This window comes from Microtus oregoni, unplaced genomic scaffold, assembly GCF_018167655.1.
Source record: "Microtus oregoni isolate MIOR12 unplaced genomic scaffold, Mior012 000014F_ref0000157, whole genome shotgun sequence".
Lineage (NCBI taxonomy): Eukaryota > Metazoa > Chordata > Mammalia > Rodentia > Cricetidae > Microtus > Microtus oregoni.
Window position 1 is genome coordinate 24637267 of NW_024543073.1, and position 18407 is coordinate 24655673.

General features: G+C 42.3%; 1 protein-coding gene across 1 annotated transcript in view; it reads left to right on the forward strand.

The window, feature by feature from the left end:
• Atg10 (autophagy related 10) overlaps window positions 1-18407 on the forward strand; it is a 282954-nt gene that overhangs the window by 180484 nt on the left and 84063 nt on the right. Inside the window, exon 5 of the mRNA XM_041663463.1 lies at window positions 10351-10448. Coding sequence (XP_041519397.1) covers window positions 10351-10448 — 98 coding nt within the window. The remainder of the gene's footprint in view (window positions 1-10350; window positions 10449-18407) is intronic.

Here is an 18407-nt window from a genome sequence, read left to right on the forward strand (position 1 = left end):
ATGTTTATAGAAATAAGTGAAAATTACAGAATTATCTAGTGAAATAGCTGATGTGAATGTACATGAACAATCACACTAATTTCCTAGCACAGTCTAATTTTCTCACTGAAGCAAAAATGAATTTTCTCCTTTGGTGAAGCATCATCTCTGCCTCCCTGTGGAGTATGACATGAATTTTTATAACCTTCCGAGCTCCTTGGAAGGCCAATCTACTGAGCAGTGGCATATTTCATTATGAAGAATGCACTCCCGTTTCTTTTCTCATTCTAATGACCACATCTAGGGTATTTTTCTTACACTTACTGTGCTTTGCTTCTTCTCCTCCCAATCACTTTTGGAGTTGTCTCTGTCTTTAGTGCATGGCTTGTACTAGAGCCAGGAGTGCCAGAGAAACATCTCATGTATTATTGGATTCACAAAATTTGGTAGTATTGAGAAACTTAATTTAGAAAACTGCACGTTTTGAGTGATATATAGATTACTGACATGTAGGTTACTATTCAATTGAGAGATTTTTATGTGAAAATGGTAGAGGATACCGGAATTTGCTAAAGATTATACTTTAATTATTCCAATTTTTTGTCCAGTGTTTCTTGTCCCTTTTCTACTGCTCTAGCTTAAATGTGTATTATATTCTGGCTAACACTAGCACATAGTAGATACATAGTAAATATCTATTAAATAGATGGCTTCTATTGTTGGATTTAGTTTGTAGGTTTCTTCTGAAGTTAGTTTGGCTTCTATTTCAATTTTTCAGGTTTTTAGCTTCTCCTTTGATGTGATTAGTGTTATTTCTAATATAAAAATAGGTGCTATTATTTCATATCTGGTGACAAATGTTACATTATGAGGCCATAATATATGCCTCAAAGTTCCTGACTGGAAATTCTTTGACCTGAACGTATTGACACAAAATAATGCTTCATTCACTTATATTTATTTATGCTCATATTTTTACATTAAAACACTGTTTCTTTAGTTTCCAGAAACACATAATTGTACACCAAATACTTTGTTCCCATATTATTTAAGCTCTCTTTGTATGATGAGACTCTTTGCACAGTTGGCTCTCTCAGTTCAGTGGTTCAATGGGATTTCTAAAGACTTCCGTTTGAAATAATTAGGATCATAATCATATTTGAGTATATGTCAAGTGGCCATGTTGTGTGCTAGGGTTGGAAGCATTGCTGATTAGGTCTTTTTTTGTTTTTATAAAAGGTAACAAAATCTAATTCTTATGTGTCTTTGATGATGAATAAGCTGTAGGTGGGCAGAAAAACCCCGAAGGCTTACGGGAGAGGACTTACATAGTACTTAGGTAGTATTGTCAAATGGATAAAACTATGTGTGCTTGTACTTTTTGGAGTGTGAGTGATGAGCAGAAACTGGAGAGATAAACAAACAACATTTCAGAGGAAATCCAAGTTTAGTCTTGATTCTCTCTAGTCCTGCTTAGAAATCACAGATGGTCACCCGCTAGAAAGGAGCTTAGTTTGTGACAACAAAATCAGTTGTATCCCAATATGGAAAACAACATAAGAATATTATTAATAATAATTATTAATTTTAAGATCTAATTGTGGCTTCAATAAGATGCCTTATCAGGCTAAGGTGCTTGCTGTTGAACCCGAGGATTCAAGTTTCATCTCTGGTACCTACAGGGTTAAGGGGGAGAGCAGACTCAGTAAGTTGTCCTCTGCTCTTCACATACACACGATGGTATGCACTATGAGCACACATACAAAAGAAACCAATAAACACACAAGTAATAATAACAACAATAAATAATAATAATAATAATAATAATAATAATAATAATAATAATAATGGCTTCATGGAGTCCAGAACTGAGATGAAAAAATTATTTTTTAATTTAATTTTATTTAAAAAATAAAATTGTGACTATGAAGTATTTGTTTTCTTTTCTGTTCTGAATGTGGCTCCAAAGAAGACAAGCACCGACAGCTCTCGCAGCAGGACTTGGATCGCTTAGCCTCCCCAGTGACTGTTTTGAACAGAAGTGGTCTTTTAAATATTTAAGACTTGACATGTTTGTTTAAAATGCTTAAATTCTAATCTTTAAGGTCCTATCAGGCCTGCCAGGATCTAGCAGAGGATGCCAAACACAAGACCTCCACAGGTGCTAAGAAGCTGTGCCGTGGATTTATGTGCAAATACACAGGGAAAGACAGAGGCAGAGAGCGAGAGACAGAGAGGGCAAAAGAGCAAATTTGTTTGTTTGTTTTTCCGTGTGTGTGTGTGTGTGTGTGTGTGCGTGCATGTTCATATGTATGGGTACATGTGCCCATGTGTTAATGTTTATGTGTGTGAAGTTTGTGGGTACACGTGCCAGTGTGTATGAATGTTTATGTGTGTGAAGTTTGTGTCTGTGGGTACACGTGCCTGTATGTATGAATGTTTATGTGTGTGTCTGTTCATGTGTGTGGGTACACGTGCCTGTGTGTACGAATGTTTGTGTGTGTGTCTGTTCATGTGTGTGGGTACACGTGCCTGTGTGTATGAATGTTTGTGTGTGTGTCTGCTCATGTGTGTGGGTACACGTGCCTGTGTGTATGAATGTTTGTGTGTGTGTCTGCTCATGTGTGTGGGTACACGTGCCTGAGTGTATGAATGTTTGTGTGTGTATCTGCTCATGTGTGTGGGTACACGTGCCTGTGTGTATGAATGTTTGTGTGTGTGTCTGCTCATGTGTGTGGGTACACGTGCCTGTGTGTATGAATGTTTGTGTGTGTGTCTGCTCATGTGTGTGGGTACACGTGCCTGTGTATGTGCATGTCTGTGTTGCACATGTGTAGTTGTCACAGGTTGATGTGACTTGTCTTCATCACTTTCCACATTACATCCTGAGGTAGAGTCTCTCACTGAATCCAGAACACAATTACAGGCTCACTAGCTGTTTTCCTCCAGAGAAAAGAAAGCATGGTCACATACAAACTCGTGTATGAGTCATTATTCACAGATGTTGAGAAGTGGGAAAAACTACCACTGTCCATAACTGATGATAGATGGGCACAATGTGCCATATAATCAATGAAATATAATTTGACTATAAAAAATAATGTATATACTACAACATGGAAAACTTAATTCACAAAAGACCCTTCTGGTCATATTATATAAATGCATGTATATAATAAACAAATTTATTACAACAGAGAGTGAATTCGTGGATTTCTGGAACCAGACAGGTGGAGGGATCATGAGGGAACTGCTGCTAATAAGTTTGTGCTTTCTCTTTCAGGCATTAAATATTCTAAACTTGAGGCCATACTTACAAAACTCTGAGACTGCCAGTGAATTATACACTTTAGACGGAGAGTCGGATGTGTGTGAATCATAAATGATAAGGCTGTCTTTTATGTCTTTCGTGGTCCATAAGAGTAAGAAATTCCCTCGCCCTGCTTCTCTTCAGTTTTGCCTCTGCTCACCCTCTCTTCTTCCCAGAGCATCCTTCCCTTTGCCCAGGTGTCACAGGAGCTCATAGACAGTGTTTGCTCTCCAAGTTACCCTCCCGAAAAGGTCTAAAACTGACCCTGGCCTCTTGTCTGGTGCTCCGCAGCATTCCTGTTTCTTTCTGCTGTAGTATACATTGTTTCTTAACTTCCTATATGATGTTCATTATTTATTGTCACATTCTTGCCCTCTGGCTAGAATGTAACTCCCTCAAAGATGTCGTTTTGCCAACTGATATATCACAAAGATTTGGCATATAGTAGGTGCCAAATAATATAAATATCTATTTCTAAAATTAGCTTCTTATCTTATTATCCTAAGGAGAAAATTGAAGGGTGAGATACTAGTTCTTCTGTGTTGAATTAAAAGTTATTTTTCACTTTGACTTGATAATTCCATTCTAGGAAATTTATCAAAAGCAAATAATTGAAAAGAAGAAAAAAATTGGTATGGCTTCCTTGTGTCTACTTTGTACCAGGTACCATTTCAAAGCTGATGGTATTTTAAATGACCAACAGTAGTTCCATTTCCCCTTACCCCCATCCCACCCCATAGTAGTTCCATATTTAAGTAAATAAGACAATCACGATGTGGTGTGAATACAATATGGCATAAGCAATTGAGTCACAAAGATGGCTTTTAACTAGTGTAGGAAATAAAGAAACCTTTATGGATGACTTGGTCTAGGTGGCAGGGTCCATACAGGAATAAGAATGATGAAGATTCACAGGCATAGAGCACCATGGCTAGGAAAGGCAGGAAATGAGAAATGTGTAAGACAGATAACATCAGAGAGTGGTGTTTGCTAGGAGGAAAGCCCGGCAGTGCAGAGGGCTGACTGGGAAAGTGGTGAGTGGGTTCACTTTAAGAGCTGTCCTAGCGAAGAAGGCCAGTGGGCATATAGGACAGGAGGACAGTGGGAGATAGGACAGAAGGACAGTGGGCACATAGGACAAGAGGACAGTGAGAGATAGGACAGAAGGACAGTGAGCACATAGGACAGGAGGACAGTGGGCACATAGGACAGGAGGACAGTGGGCAGATAGGATAGGAGGACAGTGGGGAGATGGGACAGGAGGACAGTGGGCACATAGGACAGGAGGACAGTGGGCACATAGGACAGGAGGACAGTGGGCACATGGGACAGGAGGACGGTGGGCACATAGGACAGGAGGACAGTGGGCAGATAGGATAGGAGGACAGTGGGAGATAGGACAGGAGGACAGTGGGAGATAGGACAGGAGGACAGTGGGGAGATGGGACAGGAGGACAGTGAGCACATAGGACAGGAGGACAGTGGGAGATGGGACAGGAGGACAGTGGGAGATAGGACAGGAGGACAGTGGGAGATAGGACAGGAGGACAGTGAGCACATAGGACAGGAGGACAGTGGGAGATAGGACAGGAGGACAGTGGGAGATAGGACAGGAGGACAGTGGGAGATAGGACAGGAGGGCAGTGGGAGATGGGACAGGAGGACAATGGGAGATGGGACAGGAGGACAGTGAGCACATAGGACAGGAGGACAGTGGGAGATGGGACAGGAGGACAGTAGGAGATAGGACAGGAGGACAGTGGGAGATAGGACAGGAGGACAGTGGGAGATAGGACAGGAGGATGGTGGGAGATGGGACAGGAGGACAGTAGGGAGATGGGACAGGAGGACGGTGGGAGATAGGACAGGAGGACAGTGGGAGATGGGACAGGAGGACAGTAGGAGATAGGACAGGAGGACAGTGGGAGATAGGACAGGAGGACAGTGGGAGATAGGACAGGAGGACAGTGGGAGATAGGACAGGAGGACAGTGGGAGATAGGACAGGAGGACAGTAGGAGATAGGACAGGAGGACAGTAGGAGATAGGGCAGGAGGACAGTGGGAGATAGGACAGGAGGATGGTGGGAGATGGGACAGGAGGACAGTAGGAGATAGGACAGGAGGACAGTGGGAGATAGGACAGAAGGACAGTGGGAGATAGGACAGGAGGACAGTAGGAGATAGGACAGGAGGACAGTAGGAGATAGGGCAGGAGGACAGTGGGAGATAGGACAGGAGGATGGTGGGAGATGGGACAGGAGGACAGTAGGAGATAGGACAGGAGGACAGTGGGAGATAGGACAGAAGGACAGTGGGAGATAGGACAGGAGGACAGTAGGAGATAGGACAGGAGGACAGTAGGAGATAGGACAGGAGGACAGTGGGAGATAGGACAGGAGGATGGTGGGAGATGGGACAGGAGGACAGTGGGGAGATGGGACAGGAGGACGGTGGGAGATAGGACAGGAGGACAGTGGGAGATAGGACAGGAGGACAGTGGGAGATAGGACAGGAGGACAGTGGGAGATGGGACAGGAGGACAGTGGGAGATAGGACAGAAGGACAGTGGGAGATAGGACAGGAGGACCGTGGGAGATAGGACAGGAGGACAGTGGGAGATAGGACAGAAGGACAGTGGGAGATAGGACAGGAGGACAGTGGGAGATAGGACAGGAGGACAGTGGGAAATAGGACAGGAGGACAGTGGGAGATAGGACAGAAGGACAGTGGGAGATAGGACAGGAGGACAGTGGGAGATAGGACAGGAGGATGGTGGGAGATGGGACAGGAGGACAGTGGGAGATAGGACAGGAGGATGGTGGGAGATGGGACAGGAGGACAGTGGGAGATAGGACAGGAGGACAGTGGGAGATAGGACAGGAGGACAGTGGGAGATAGGACAGGAGGACAGAGACACTGAGGTGATAGAACAGAAGGACAGTGGACAGATAGGCTGGTCAGAAGGGGCTGCAAGACCCTTTCGTTTGGATTTAACTGTGTGGAGAGGAAAACTACAGGTGGTTCAATACAAAATGCATAAATTGTATTTGAAATTTATGGGAGTAAATAGACTAGACTAGAGCTTGGAGGAGTAACAAAGGCCATTGTTGGAAGCTTGAAGTTAAACTCTAGCATAGCACAATGTAAAGGCAAGCACATACAGTAGGAAGTTTAGAATTGTGGGACAGACCATAGTTTTATTATGAGACTAATAGCTGAGAAAGAGATAGATGTGGAATGTTGGGTTTCTGGTTTTTCTCACTATGTGGGAAATAGAGAAAACATTTGGTGGTGTATCAGTATGGGGGTTAGAACCCAGCTCCTTGTACATGCTAACCGTATGTTGTACCAGTGCTATAGTCATTCTGTAATTTGTGAATGAAGTTAATATCAAGGATGTAGAGAAATATGTTAGTACTAATCACTGTTTCTATTAAATGTCATAAAAAGAGCTTGCACACTACCAACACAGTATTTACTGTCTTTTTAAAAAGCTGCAAAAGCTAAAACCATAGAAAATCTTTTTTCTCTCTTTCTTTGCCTTTATTAAAAATCATACAATACATTTTGATTGTGGTTTCTCCTCCCCCATCTCCTTCCAGATCCTCCCTTCCTCCCCACTCATCCAACTCTATACTTTCTTTCTCTCTCTGTCTTTAGAAAACAAATAGGAAAATTTAAAAATAAAAAAACAAGAAACAAAAAAGCATAAGAAACACAAAACATAAAAACAAAAAAAAATTGGAACCTAATAGATAAGCAAAAGACCGTAAAGTAAAAAAAATTGCACAGAGTGACATGAGACCAAAACAAACCAAAAACAAAAAACCATCCACAGAAACACCATTGAGCCCGTTTTGTGGCCGTCACTGCTGGTTATGGGGCCTTAAGTGTGATTTGTATACCCAGGACAACTCTGGGAGAGAAATTAATTTTTCCTTTGTGAGCAGTTGTCGGTTGGAGATGGAGTCTTGGTATGGGTGGGAGAGCGTGTCCACTTCCCCGTCTCATGCTGGGAACCCATCTGGCTCAAGCCTGTGCAGTCTCTGTGAGTTCATATGTGGACCAGTCTTGCTGTGTCTGGACGACACTGATCTGCTGTCAGTCATCCCCTCTGGCTCCTCAGCTTCCTGTCTCTGAAACCGTAGAAGTTGTTCCTCGTTTTAATAGCATGAACTTTCGAGATAAGTAAAAGCACACCTTATTTGTTTGTTTTGAACTCATCGTTAACCTTTCTGATTGCTTGACTGTAGCCTTTTAATCCCTGTATTCCAAGTTTTCCTTTTCAGTTTCTAGATTTGATGTGGTATGAAAATGTAAGCACTAGCTCTCGATTCTAGAATCAAATTTTAGAAATCCTGTAATATTTCCTGTAATATTGTTGCAAGGCTGCTCATTACTACTCTTGTATGAACACTTCCGGCCAAGTGAGTAGGCAGGCTCTTGACAGCGGCAATAAGCAAATCAGGCTTAGGTTATTAACTATTTGAGGAATAAAATTTAAATTATTATTTATTAGTAGATATTAAATCCAGCTTTCCTCTCCTGGGCTGAGAAGTTTAGAGATAAGGAAGGTATTGTTTACTTAGCATTTTTAATGCATATAAATAAAGGATTTGCAGCGTCTCTGCCTCCAAAGGATGCATGGCTCAAGAAGAGAGCCGGACTATGAGTCCTGAAGCCTGGCCTTTGATTGCATCACCAGTAGGAACTGGCAGCATAATCTTGAAGATTTGTATCACCCAAGGTGTTAGCCACCTTATTTCTGAAATTAGTAACCCTATTAGAGCTTATTTTATTATCCTACTACTAATTCCTTCTAATATTGATACATGAACATTATTTGGAAGCATGTCATCTTTTGTAATTTGATTGGTGAACTTGCTCTCCAATGCTGCGGTACTTCGGGTCGTATTTACCTCTTTAGAATCAACACACACATGTTTTGAAGATGTGTAGTGGTTATCTTCAGAGCAGAGTTTGGCCTACTCTGTAAATGTGTTCAGAAAACAATATAACACAGATATTGAAGGCAGCTTGTTTTCAACTTGTAGCTAAACATGACATTCAAATGTTAATTGGATGAATAAATCTTGTTCATTTTACAGACATGGAAATGTCAATGGAATAAAACTATTTATCACAAGATAATGGTCTCCTGCTGCCAGATAAATGCCAAGATGAAGATAGTTATTGAATATGTATCAAAATATTCCAGTGCTATTTATTGAAAATAAAGGTTGAGGGAAAGTTCAGCTCTTCAGGTCAGACATAAGAAATGCCCTGCTTATGCCATTTGTACACCACGGCATCAAAGGCTGTGTGTGTGGTGTGGAAACAAGGGATGGGCTAGGAAGAACAGTTCAGAATGGATCTGTTAGCTTTGAGGATTACAGAGCAGGGGCTGGGAGGTGCCGAGTATTTACTGTTTTCCTAACACAGTCCTGTGAAGGATCACTCACGTACACTTCATGAGAACAAACTTCTGCAAGGATTGTTGTACTCCATTATAGGAAAAGTAACTGAGGGTCAAGAAGCTAGGATTTATAAAGTAAGGTGACAGAGATACCCCCAGAGCAACTGCTGACCCCACGTTTAAACATGGCCCAGACTGTAAGCCTGCTACTTCCCCCTCACATCCTCCATCTCTTTCTGGGACTCCGAGTCTGTACACTACAGTGAGCTTTAGGTTTTTAGAGCAGAATATTTACCTGAGTTGTATTGTACTCCTTGGAGCCCAGTAATTAAAGATATGGTGTGTTCTCTTCAGACAAAATTGGGCATTTGTGTAAGGAGAAGACCTATCTGCTGTCTTGAGACCTTGTGAATGGACAGAGTAATACTAGGTTCTAGTGGCTGGATACCCTTTCCACAGTGCATGTTGAAAATCTTTGAACACTTTCTTCTTCTGAGTTTGAACTTAGCCACCTACTTTCTCTCTTATCTGTGTGCATTATAAGTGCCATGTTGGTCTTCACAAAACACTTTGAATGGGCACCAAGTTCAGAGAGAGAATGAAAGTTGCTAAGTGACCAGAGGGAGGATTATTACTCGCTGAAGTTCCTGGCTGATCTCTGCGTGCTAGCCTCTTGGGGTTCTCCTCACCAGTCACCCCTCTCTCACTTACCACTAATACTGTCTGCCACTGTCTCTGTCCTCTGTCCCCTCCGACACTAACTAGATTTCCTCTGACAGGAACCTCTTTTTATTTAGTATTTTAAGATACTAATACACTTCTCATGGTTTCCCCAGTAAATGGTAAGCTACTTACTGCAAGAAATTATGTTTTCCTTCCTTTTTGTTTCCTTGGACGTGCAGTATAGTGATTTGGACATTCTGTTATTCAACAAGAGAGTAAAAAGGCAGGGGTGTGGTTTCTTCGAGGACCAGAGGACTCCAACAGCATCCATAGCAGACTTATAGCAATAAAAGTGTCAGTTTCCTGGCCTTTCCTTTCTGCTCGTATCTGTCACTTATCTCTGAAACATGTTCAGCTTTTATTGATTTTGTAAATTTCCCAAAGGTAATAAAGAGACAGAATCTTAGTTGCTGTGTGAATACAAAGGAGAGAAGCTTGGACATTTATTCTTCCCCCAGTAGGTGAATAGCAGTTTACACAGAAGTCTGATATGCAAGTGTGTGTAAACCCGTAGAGATTTTTCAGGGAGTCAGATTAGTCAGTGCTTTTGAGCAACACCACGCACTGTCGTGTTTCACGGGTCGCTCACATGGGTGTTTCGTGATGTCCCTTCACAGATGGGAGACCTTTAGCTCTGGAGGATATATGGGAAACATGGGTGTTTCATGATGTCCCTTCACAGACGCACTGTCGTGTTTCATGGGTCGCTCACATGGGTGTTTCATGATGTCCCTTCACAGACGGGAGACCTTTAGCTCTGGAGGATATATGGGAAACATGGGTGTTTCATGATGTCCCTTCACAGACGCACTGTCGTGTTTCACGGGTCGCTCACATGGGTGTTTCATGATGTCCCTTCACAGACGCACTGTCGTGTTTCATGGGTCGCTCACATGGGTGTTTCATGATGTCCCTTCACAGACGGGAGACCTTTAGCTCTGGAGGATATATGGGAAGGAGTCCACGAGTGCTACAAGACACGACTGCTGCAGGGGCCGTGGGACACCATCACCCAGCAGGTCAGACTCTTTCCCCTAGCAGATGCCGTTCCTTACCTTTGCTCAGTTCGTCTTCTAGTTCCATTATCTACTTCTTTCCCTGCTTCAGTCCTCCTCATCCTCCTTATTCTATGGGTATTTCATAACACCCTATACGTTTTCTTTTATGGGGCTTATTATAATTTTGAACTATGTATTTGGATTTTTTCTTTATAAAATAGTGTTGTGACCTCCATTGTGAGTAGGACCATGTCTGTTTTTCTGTTTTATTCCTAATCATATTTCCAGGACCAGCATATTACTTAGTGTATACTAGGTGGCCAACAAAAATTTGCTTCATATGTGAAAATAGAATCTGTTAGATAGCGGACAAGGAGGACTACTGAGAACTCAAGAACAATGGCAATGGGTTTTTGATCCTACTGCACGTACTGGCTTTGGGGGAGCCTCGGCAGTTTGGATGCTCACCTTACAAGACCTGGATAGAGGTGGGCAGTCCTTGGGCTTCCCACAGGTCAGGGAACCCTGATTGCTCTTTGAGCAGATGAGGGAGGGGGACTTGATCGGGGGAGGGGGAGGGAAATGGGAAGCGGTTGCGGGGAGGAGGCAGAAATCCTTAATAAATAAATAAATTTAAAAAAAAAAGAAGGAAAAGAAAAAAAAAGAATCTTTTAGGACTCACATTCAGAAGCAGGAGCTTCCAGCACCCAAGAGGCAGAGGCTGAAGGAACTTAGTAAGTTTGAGACCAGCCAGGGATACATAGTGAGAACCTCTCTCAAAGAGGAAGAAAAAGAGAAAAGGGAAGGAGGGAGGGAGGGAGGAAGGAAGGAAGGAAGGAAGGACGAAAGAAAAGAAGGGGGAAGAAAACTAAACTAGCCTGCAGGGAAGCTCTCTGGAGAGATGACTCGGTAAAGTGCTCTGCAAGCATAAAAACGTGAATCTGCACCTCCAGCGTCTTGGACCCCAGTGTTGCAGTGGAGACAGGCAGATCCTGAAGCTCTGAATCACATGTGTACACACAGCGAGGCAGAGACTGAACACCCAGAAACATGTGCCTTTGACAGAGAAAATGTTTGCTTTCCAGTGTCAAGGAAGAGAACAAAGGGTGTAGGAAGATGCAAAATCATATGCAAAATGTGTCTTCAATTTTCTTATTATTCTTTTCATACAAGGTGTCACTGTGCCTGACTGAACTGATACATCGGTGCTTTAGCTTTCCTTACATATGATTACCTCTCAGTTTTACTTGTAGGTGCATTTGCAAAAGAAAATGTGAACTCTTGATTACTAATAGGTTTGCAATATGCAAAAGATGAAAATAGATCTACAAAAGGAGATATAAAAGCAATCTCAAGGTCCAAATCAGAAGCAGAAGGAGAGAGAGCACGAGCAAGGAACTCAGGCTGAGACAGTGGGGAGGTTCTACTGGGAACTCACCAAGGTCAGCTGGCCTGGGTCTGAAAAAGCCTGGGATAAAACCGGACTCGCTGAACATAGCAGACAAGGAGGACTACTGAGAACTAAAGAACAATGACAATGGGTTTTTGATCCTACTGCACGTACTGGCTTTGGGGGAGCCTAGACAGTTTGGATGCTCACCTTACTAGACCTGGATGGAGGTGGGTGGTCCTTGGACTTCCCACAGGGCAGGGAACCCTGATTGCTCTTTGAGCTGATGAGGGAGGGGTACTTGATTGGGAGAGGGGGAGAGAAATGGGAGGCAGTGGCGGGGAGGAGGCAGAAATCTTTAATAAATAAATAAAAAATAAATAAAAAAATAAAATAGAATGATGACATCACAAAAAAAAGCAAATTTGCAAAAGTATAGGAAACAGGTCTGTCAATCATGCTGTTACTGCTCTCTTAACAAAATGGGAGTTAATTTTTTTAGAAATTTAAAAATACTATCACTTTGCAAACATCATGATCTTTTTCTTTCTTTTTTTTTCTTTTCATGTATTACTTAATTTATTTAGAATTATTAACTGTCAAAATATGTCAATTACTTATAATAATAAACAATAGTCTTTTTTTGTTTTTTGTTTTTTGTTTTTTGTTTTTTTTTTCTGAGACAGGGTTTCTCTGTAGCTTTGGAGCCTGTCCTGGAACTAGCTCTTGTAGACCAGGCTGGTCTTGAACTCACAAAGATCCACCTGCCTCTGCCTCTCAAATGCTGGGTTTAAAAGTATACGCCACCACCATTCGGCCATCATGATCTTTAAAGTAATTTTTACTTATACAAAAATATGTCTCTAAGTCTCTGTTTATCTTAAGAAAGCTTCCTTTAGATAAAAATGGCTTTATCAGTCATTAGACTATGCCCTCAGGTGGCTCTCATTACAATTATGGCAGTTTACTTACCTGCCAACATGAGTAGTTCTTGGGCATGGCTGCAGGTAACTTCTCTCTCTCAAACTACATCAGTTCCCTCTGCATTCCGGAGTCCGTAGGCTGGGTACGAGTGTGGTTACTGTGAGTACAGTATTTGATAAATTAACAGGACAGCTGCATGAGGCTGGTGCAATGGCTTAGTGTGTAAAAGTGCTTCCAGCACAGCCTGGCAAGCTGAGGTGGACCCCAGCACTAGTGAGAAGGTGGAGTGCATGTCACGGTGTGTGCGTCGTGCTCACGCACAAATAATAACAACAATTTAGAATAACCACATGGGTTTGGAGCAAGACCATCTTGTTAACGAAAACTGATTTGTATTAATTTTTGAGTATGTCAAAGTAAAGGGTGTTTCAACTTTGAGTATTGTCAGTGACCTCACACTGCCAGAAATGTACATGATGGAGTCAGAATCCGCAGGACAGAGATGAGGTTTGTTTTTAGGTATCAAGAAAATGGCAAAGATGTAGGAAGAGCATATTCAAAATGTATGTGCCTTTAATTTTAGTATTTATACACACACACACACACACACACACACACACACACACAAGATTTCACTCTGTAGCTCTGGCATGCCTAGAATTCACTAATGTTAACCAGGCTGGCCTCAGCCTTACAGAGATCTTCTGTTTCTGCCTCCTGAATGCTGGGGTTAAAGGTGTGCTCCACCACTCAAACTTGAGAAAGAGCAGTCAGGGTTCCCTGCCCTGTGGTAAGTCCTAGGTCCTCCCCACTCCGTCCATATCTAGGAAGGTGAACATCCAAACTGGCTAGGCTCCCACAAAGCCAGAACATTAAGTAGGATCAAAACCCCGTGCCATTGTCCTTGGCTTCTCATCAGCCCTCCTTGTTCACCATGTTCAGAGTCCGATTTTATCCCATGCTTTTTCAGTCACAGTCCAGCTGGCCTTGGTGAGCTCCCAATAGATCAGCCCCACTGTCTCAGTGGGTAGGTGCATCCCTCGTGGTCCCGACTTCTTTGCTCATGTTCTCCCTCCTTCTGCTCCTCATTGGGACCTTGGGAGCTCAGTCCAGTGCTCCAGTGTGGGTCTCTGTCTCTATCTCCATCCATCACCAGATGAAGGTTCTATGGTGATATGCAAGATATTTGTCAGTATTGCTCTAGGATAGGGTCCTTTCAGGTTCCCTATCCTCAGCTGCCCAAGGAACTAACTGGAGGAAGAGAAAGTGGGAAGTACCCTACAACAGATGGGCACAGGAGATCGCTTCCTATGTGTAACCCCAGCAGCACAGACATTAAGGGCAACATTGAACAAATGGGACCTACTAAAACTGAGAAGCTTCTGTCAAGCAAAGGACACTGTCACTAAGACAAAAAGGCAACCTACTGACTGGGAGAAGATCTTCACCAACCCCGCAACAGACAAAGGTCTGATCTCCAAAATATATAGAGAACTCAGGAAACTAGACTTTAAAATGCTAATTAACCCAATTAAAAAATGGGACACTGAACTGAACAGAGAATTCTCAACAGAAGAAGTTCAAACGGCCAAAAGACACTTAAGGTCATGCTCAACCTCCTTAGCTATCAGGGAAATGAAAATCAAAACAACTTTGAGATATCATCTTACACCTGTCAGAATGGCTAAAATCAAAAACTCCAATGATAGCCTTTGCTGGAGAGGCTGTGGAGGAAGGGGTACCCTCATCCATTGCTGGTGGGAATGCAATCTTGTGCAACCACTTTGGAAATCAGTGTTTCGGTTTCTCAGGAAATTCGGGATCAACCTACCCCTGGACCCAGCAATACCACTCCTGGGAATATACCCAAGAGATGCCCTATCATATGACAAGAGCATTTGTTCAACTATGTTCATAGCAGTATTATTTGTAATAGCCAGAACCTGGAAACAACCTAGATGCCCTTCAATGGAAGAATGGATGAAGAAAGTGTGGAATATATACACATTAGAGTACTACGCTGCGGTAAAAAACAATGAATTCTCGAACTTAGTTTTTTTTTTTTTTTTTTTTTTTTTGGTTTTTCGAGACAGGGTTTCTCTGTGGCTTTGGAGCCTGTCCTGGAACTAGCTCTGTAGACCAGGCTGGTCTCGAACTCACAGAGATCCGCCTGCCTCTGCCTCCCGAGTGCTGGGATTAAAGGCGTGCGCCACCACCGCCCGGCACTTAGTTTCTTTTTTAAAAAATATTTATTGCATGCAAAATTCGAGAAGTCATTGATTTTACCCAGCGTAGTACTCTAATGTGTATATATTCAACACTTTCTTCATCCATTCTTCCATTGAAGAGCATCTAGGTTGTTAAAAAGTATTTATTGCATGCAAAATTCAAGAAGTCATTGTTTCTTGAGTTCTTTATATATTTTGGAGATCAGACCTTTGTCAGTTGCAGGGTTGGTGAAGATCTTCTCCCAGTCAGTAGGTTGCCTTTATGTCTTAGTGACAGTGTCCTTTGCTTGACAGAAGCTTCTCAGTTTTAGTAGGTCCCATTTATTCAATGTTGCCCTTAATGTCTGTGCTGCTGGGGTTACACATAGGAAGCGATCTCCTGTGCCCATCTGTTGTAGGGTACTTCCCACTTTCTCTTCTATCAGGTTCAGTGTGTTCGGACTGATATTGAGGTCTTTAATCCATTTGGACTTGAGTTTTGTGCATGGTGATAGATATGGGTCTATTTTCATTCTTCTACAGGTTGACATCCAGTTATGCCAGCACCATTTGTTGAAGATGCTTTCTTTCTTCCATTGTATACTTTTGGCTCCTTTATCAAAAATGAGGTGTTCATAGGTTTGTGGGTTAAAATTTGGGTCTTCTATACGATTCCATTGGTCGACTTCTCTGTTTTTATGCCAGTACCACACTGTTTTCATCACTGTAGCTCTGTAATAGAGTTTGAAGTCAGAGATGGTAATGCCTCCAGACAATCCTTTATTGTATAGGATTGTTTTGGCTATCCTGGGTTTTTTGTTTTTCCATATAAAATTGATTATTGTCCTCTCAAGATCTGTGAAAAATTTTGATGGGACCTTGATGGGGATTGCATTGAATCTATAAATTGCCTTTGGTAGAATTGCCATTTTTACTATGTTTATCCTCCCAATCCAAGAGCAAGGGAGGTCCTTCCATTTTCTGGTATCCTCCTCAATTTCTTTCTTCAATGCCTTAAAGTTCTTGTCAAATAGATCTTTCACTTCCTTGGTTAGAGTTACCCCAAGATATTTTATGCTGTTTGTGGCTATCGTGAAAGGTGAAGCTTTTCTGATTTCCCTCTCTGCTTCCATATCCTTTGTGTATAAGAGGGCGACTGATTTTTTGGAGTTGATCTTATATCCTGCCACATTACTAAAGGTGTTTATCAGCTGTAAACGTTCTTTGGTGGAGTTTTGGGGGTTGCTTATGTACACTATCATATCATCTGCAAATAACGAAAGCTTAAACTTCTTCCTTTCCAATTCGAATCCCCTTGATCCCCTTATGTTGTCTTATTGCTATTGCTAGAATTTCAAGCACTATATTGAAGAGGTATGGCGAGAGTGGACAGCCGTGTCATGTTCCTGAGTTTAGTGGGATGGCTTTGAGTTTCTCTCCGTTTAATTTGATGTTAGCTGTCAGCTTGCTGTATATAGCTTTTATTATATTTAGGTATGACCCTTGTATCCCTAATCTCTCCAATACTTTTGAGGAGCAGAAGGAGGGAGAACATGAGCAAGGAAGTCGGGACCACGAGGGGTGCACCCATCCACTGAGACAGTGGGGCTGATCTATTGGGAGCTCACCAAGGCCAGCTGGACTGTGACTTTAAAAGCATGGGATAAAACCGGACTCTCTGAACATGGCAAACAAGGAGGGCTGATGAGAAGCCAAGGACAATGGCACGGGGTTTTGATCCTACTTAATGTTCTGGCTTTGTGGGAGCCTAGCCAGTTTGGTTGTTCACCTTCCTAGATATGGACGGAGTGGGGAGGACCTTGGACTTTCCACAGGGCAGGGAACCCTGACTGCTCTTTGGACTGGAGAAGAAGGGGGAGAGGAGTGGGGGGAGGGGGAGAAGGGTGGGAGGAGGGGGAGGGAAATGGGAGGCTGGGAGGAGGCGGAAACTTGTTTTTTTCCTTTTCTCAATAAAAAAAAAAGAAAAAAATATTTATTGATTTATTTTACATCCCGACAAAGTTTACCTTCCCTTCTCCCATTCCCCCACACCTTATGCCCCCCCCCCGCCCCGCATTTCTTTTCCGTTTCTATTCAGAAAAGGGCAGACCTCCCATGAATAGCAATTGAACACAGCATATCACGTTACAGTAAGACTAAGCCCCTCTCCATGTATTAAGGCTAGGCAAGGTAACCCAGTATGAGGAATAGGGTCCCAAAAACCCGTCAAAGAGTTGGAGACAACCCCTGTTTCCACTTTCAAGAGTCCCACAAGAAGACCAAGCTACACAACTATCACCTGTATGCAGAGGGCCTAGGTCAGTCCCATGTAGACTTCCTGGTTATCTCTGTGAGCCCCTTTGTACTTACCTGCCCCTTAATTATGCTCCTGATTCTCTTCCTGTCCTCTTCCTTTTCCTCAGTAATGGCTCTGTTATTAATCTCAGTGCCAACATACTCATAGTTCCCGGTACATTGTATAATTTTGTATTTTTAATTCTACATGTCCCTATTATAGCTTGTGACATAGGATTAGAATTTTTAATTCAACCGTGTTTTCTTTGGTTTCCTAACCCATTGTTACCAATAGATCCCTTTCCATTATTGGAATAGCTAAGGTATTTACACAATCAAATGAACCAGTCTGTGCACCCTATTTAGGAATTGCCTAGTTTTAATTTTTAGACGTTTGAATGCCCCCTTCTCCCACTTGTCCTAGCATTGTCACGTCATACATCTGATTACAGCAAGCGTTGTTATTTCTAACATGGGACTCACTTAATGGATATTTTGTGTGCTCAACTATAAAATTTAGCTGGACTTTTGGGATTTCTTTTATTGGGATTTTGACTGTGGGTAATTTAAATAGCTTGTAAAATCTTCATTTAAGACTTAGAGTCACTTAACAAAGCACCTGCCTAAGTGGTCAAGACTAAGCAAGAAAACTTCATTTGTAGCCATGGCAACATTTGGCATTTGAAAGATGTTATATGTATTTTTTTTTTTTGAAGATCTTGGTTCTTAATCCCATGTTAGCTAACAGGTTAGTATTTATCTTTTTCTTTGCTTGATATCTTTGGGAAAGTAGATCTGCATTTTTATAAGAGAAAAACAAGGTGTCCACAATGGGACAGAGAGGAAGGGTGTGTTACAACCCAAGAGGAGAGTAAGCTGAGAGAGTATTGGTGCCACCAAATAGTAGACACCGTTTTGCAGAATTATACTAAAGAGTCATTAGCTTGCAGACTGAATACTGTAATGATATCCTGTCCCCAGAGTGCCCTAAAAACAAAAGCAGCCTTTGCATAATATAAACTGCATTTTCCTTCATTTCCAGGCCTGATTGTGCTCATATAGTTTGTTCCTCTTCATCTTCAGTAATCACACTTCTGTTCTCTCAGCGTTTGTCTTGATGATAAGGGCTTGTTCGTGTCAGACATGAACCCTCTCTTCTGAAGA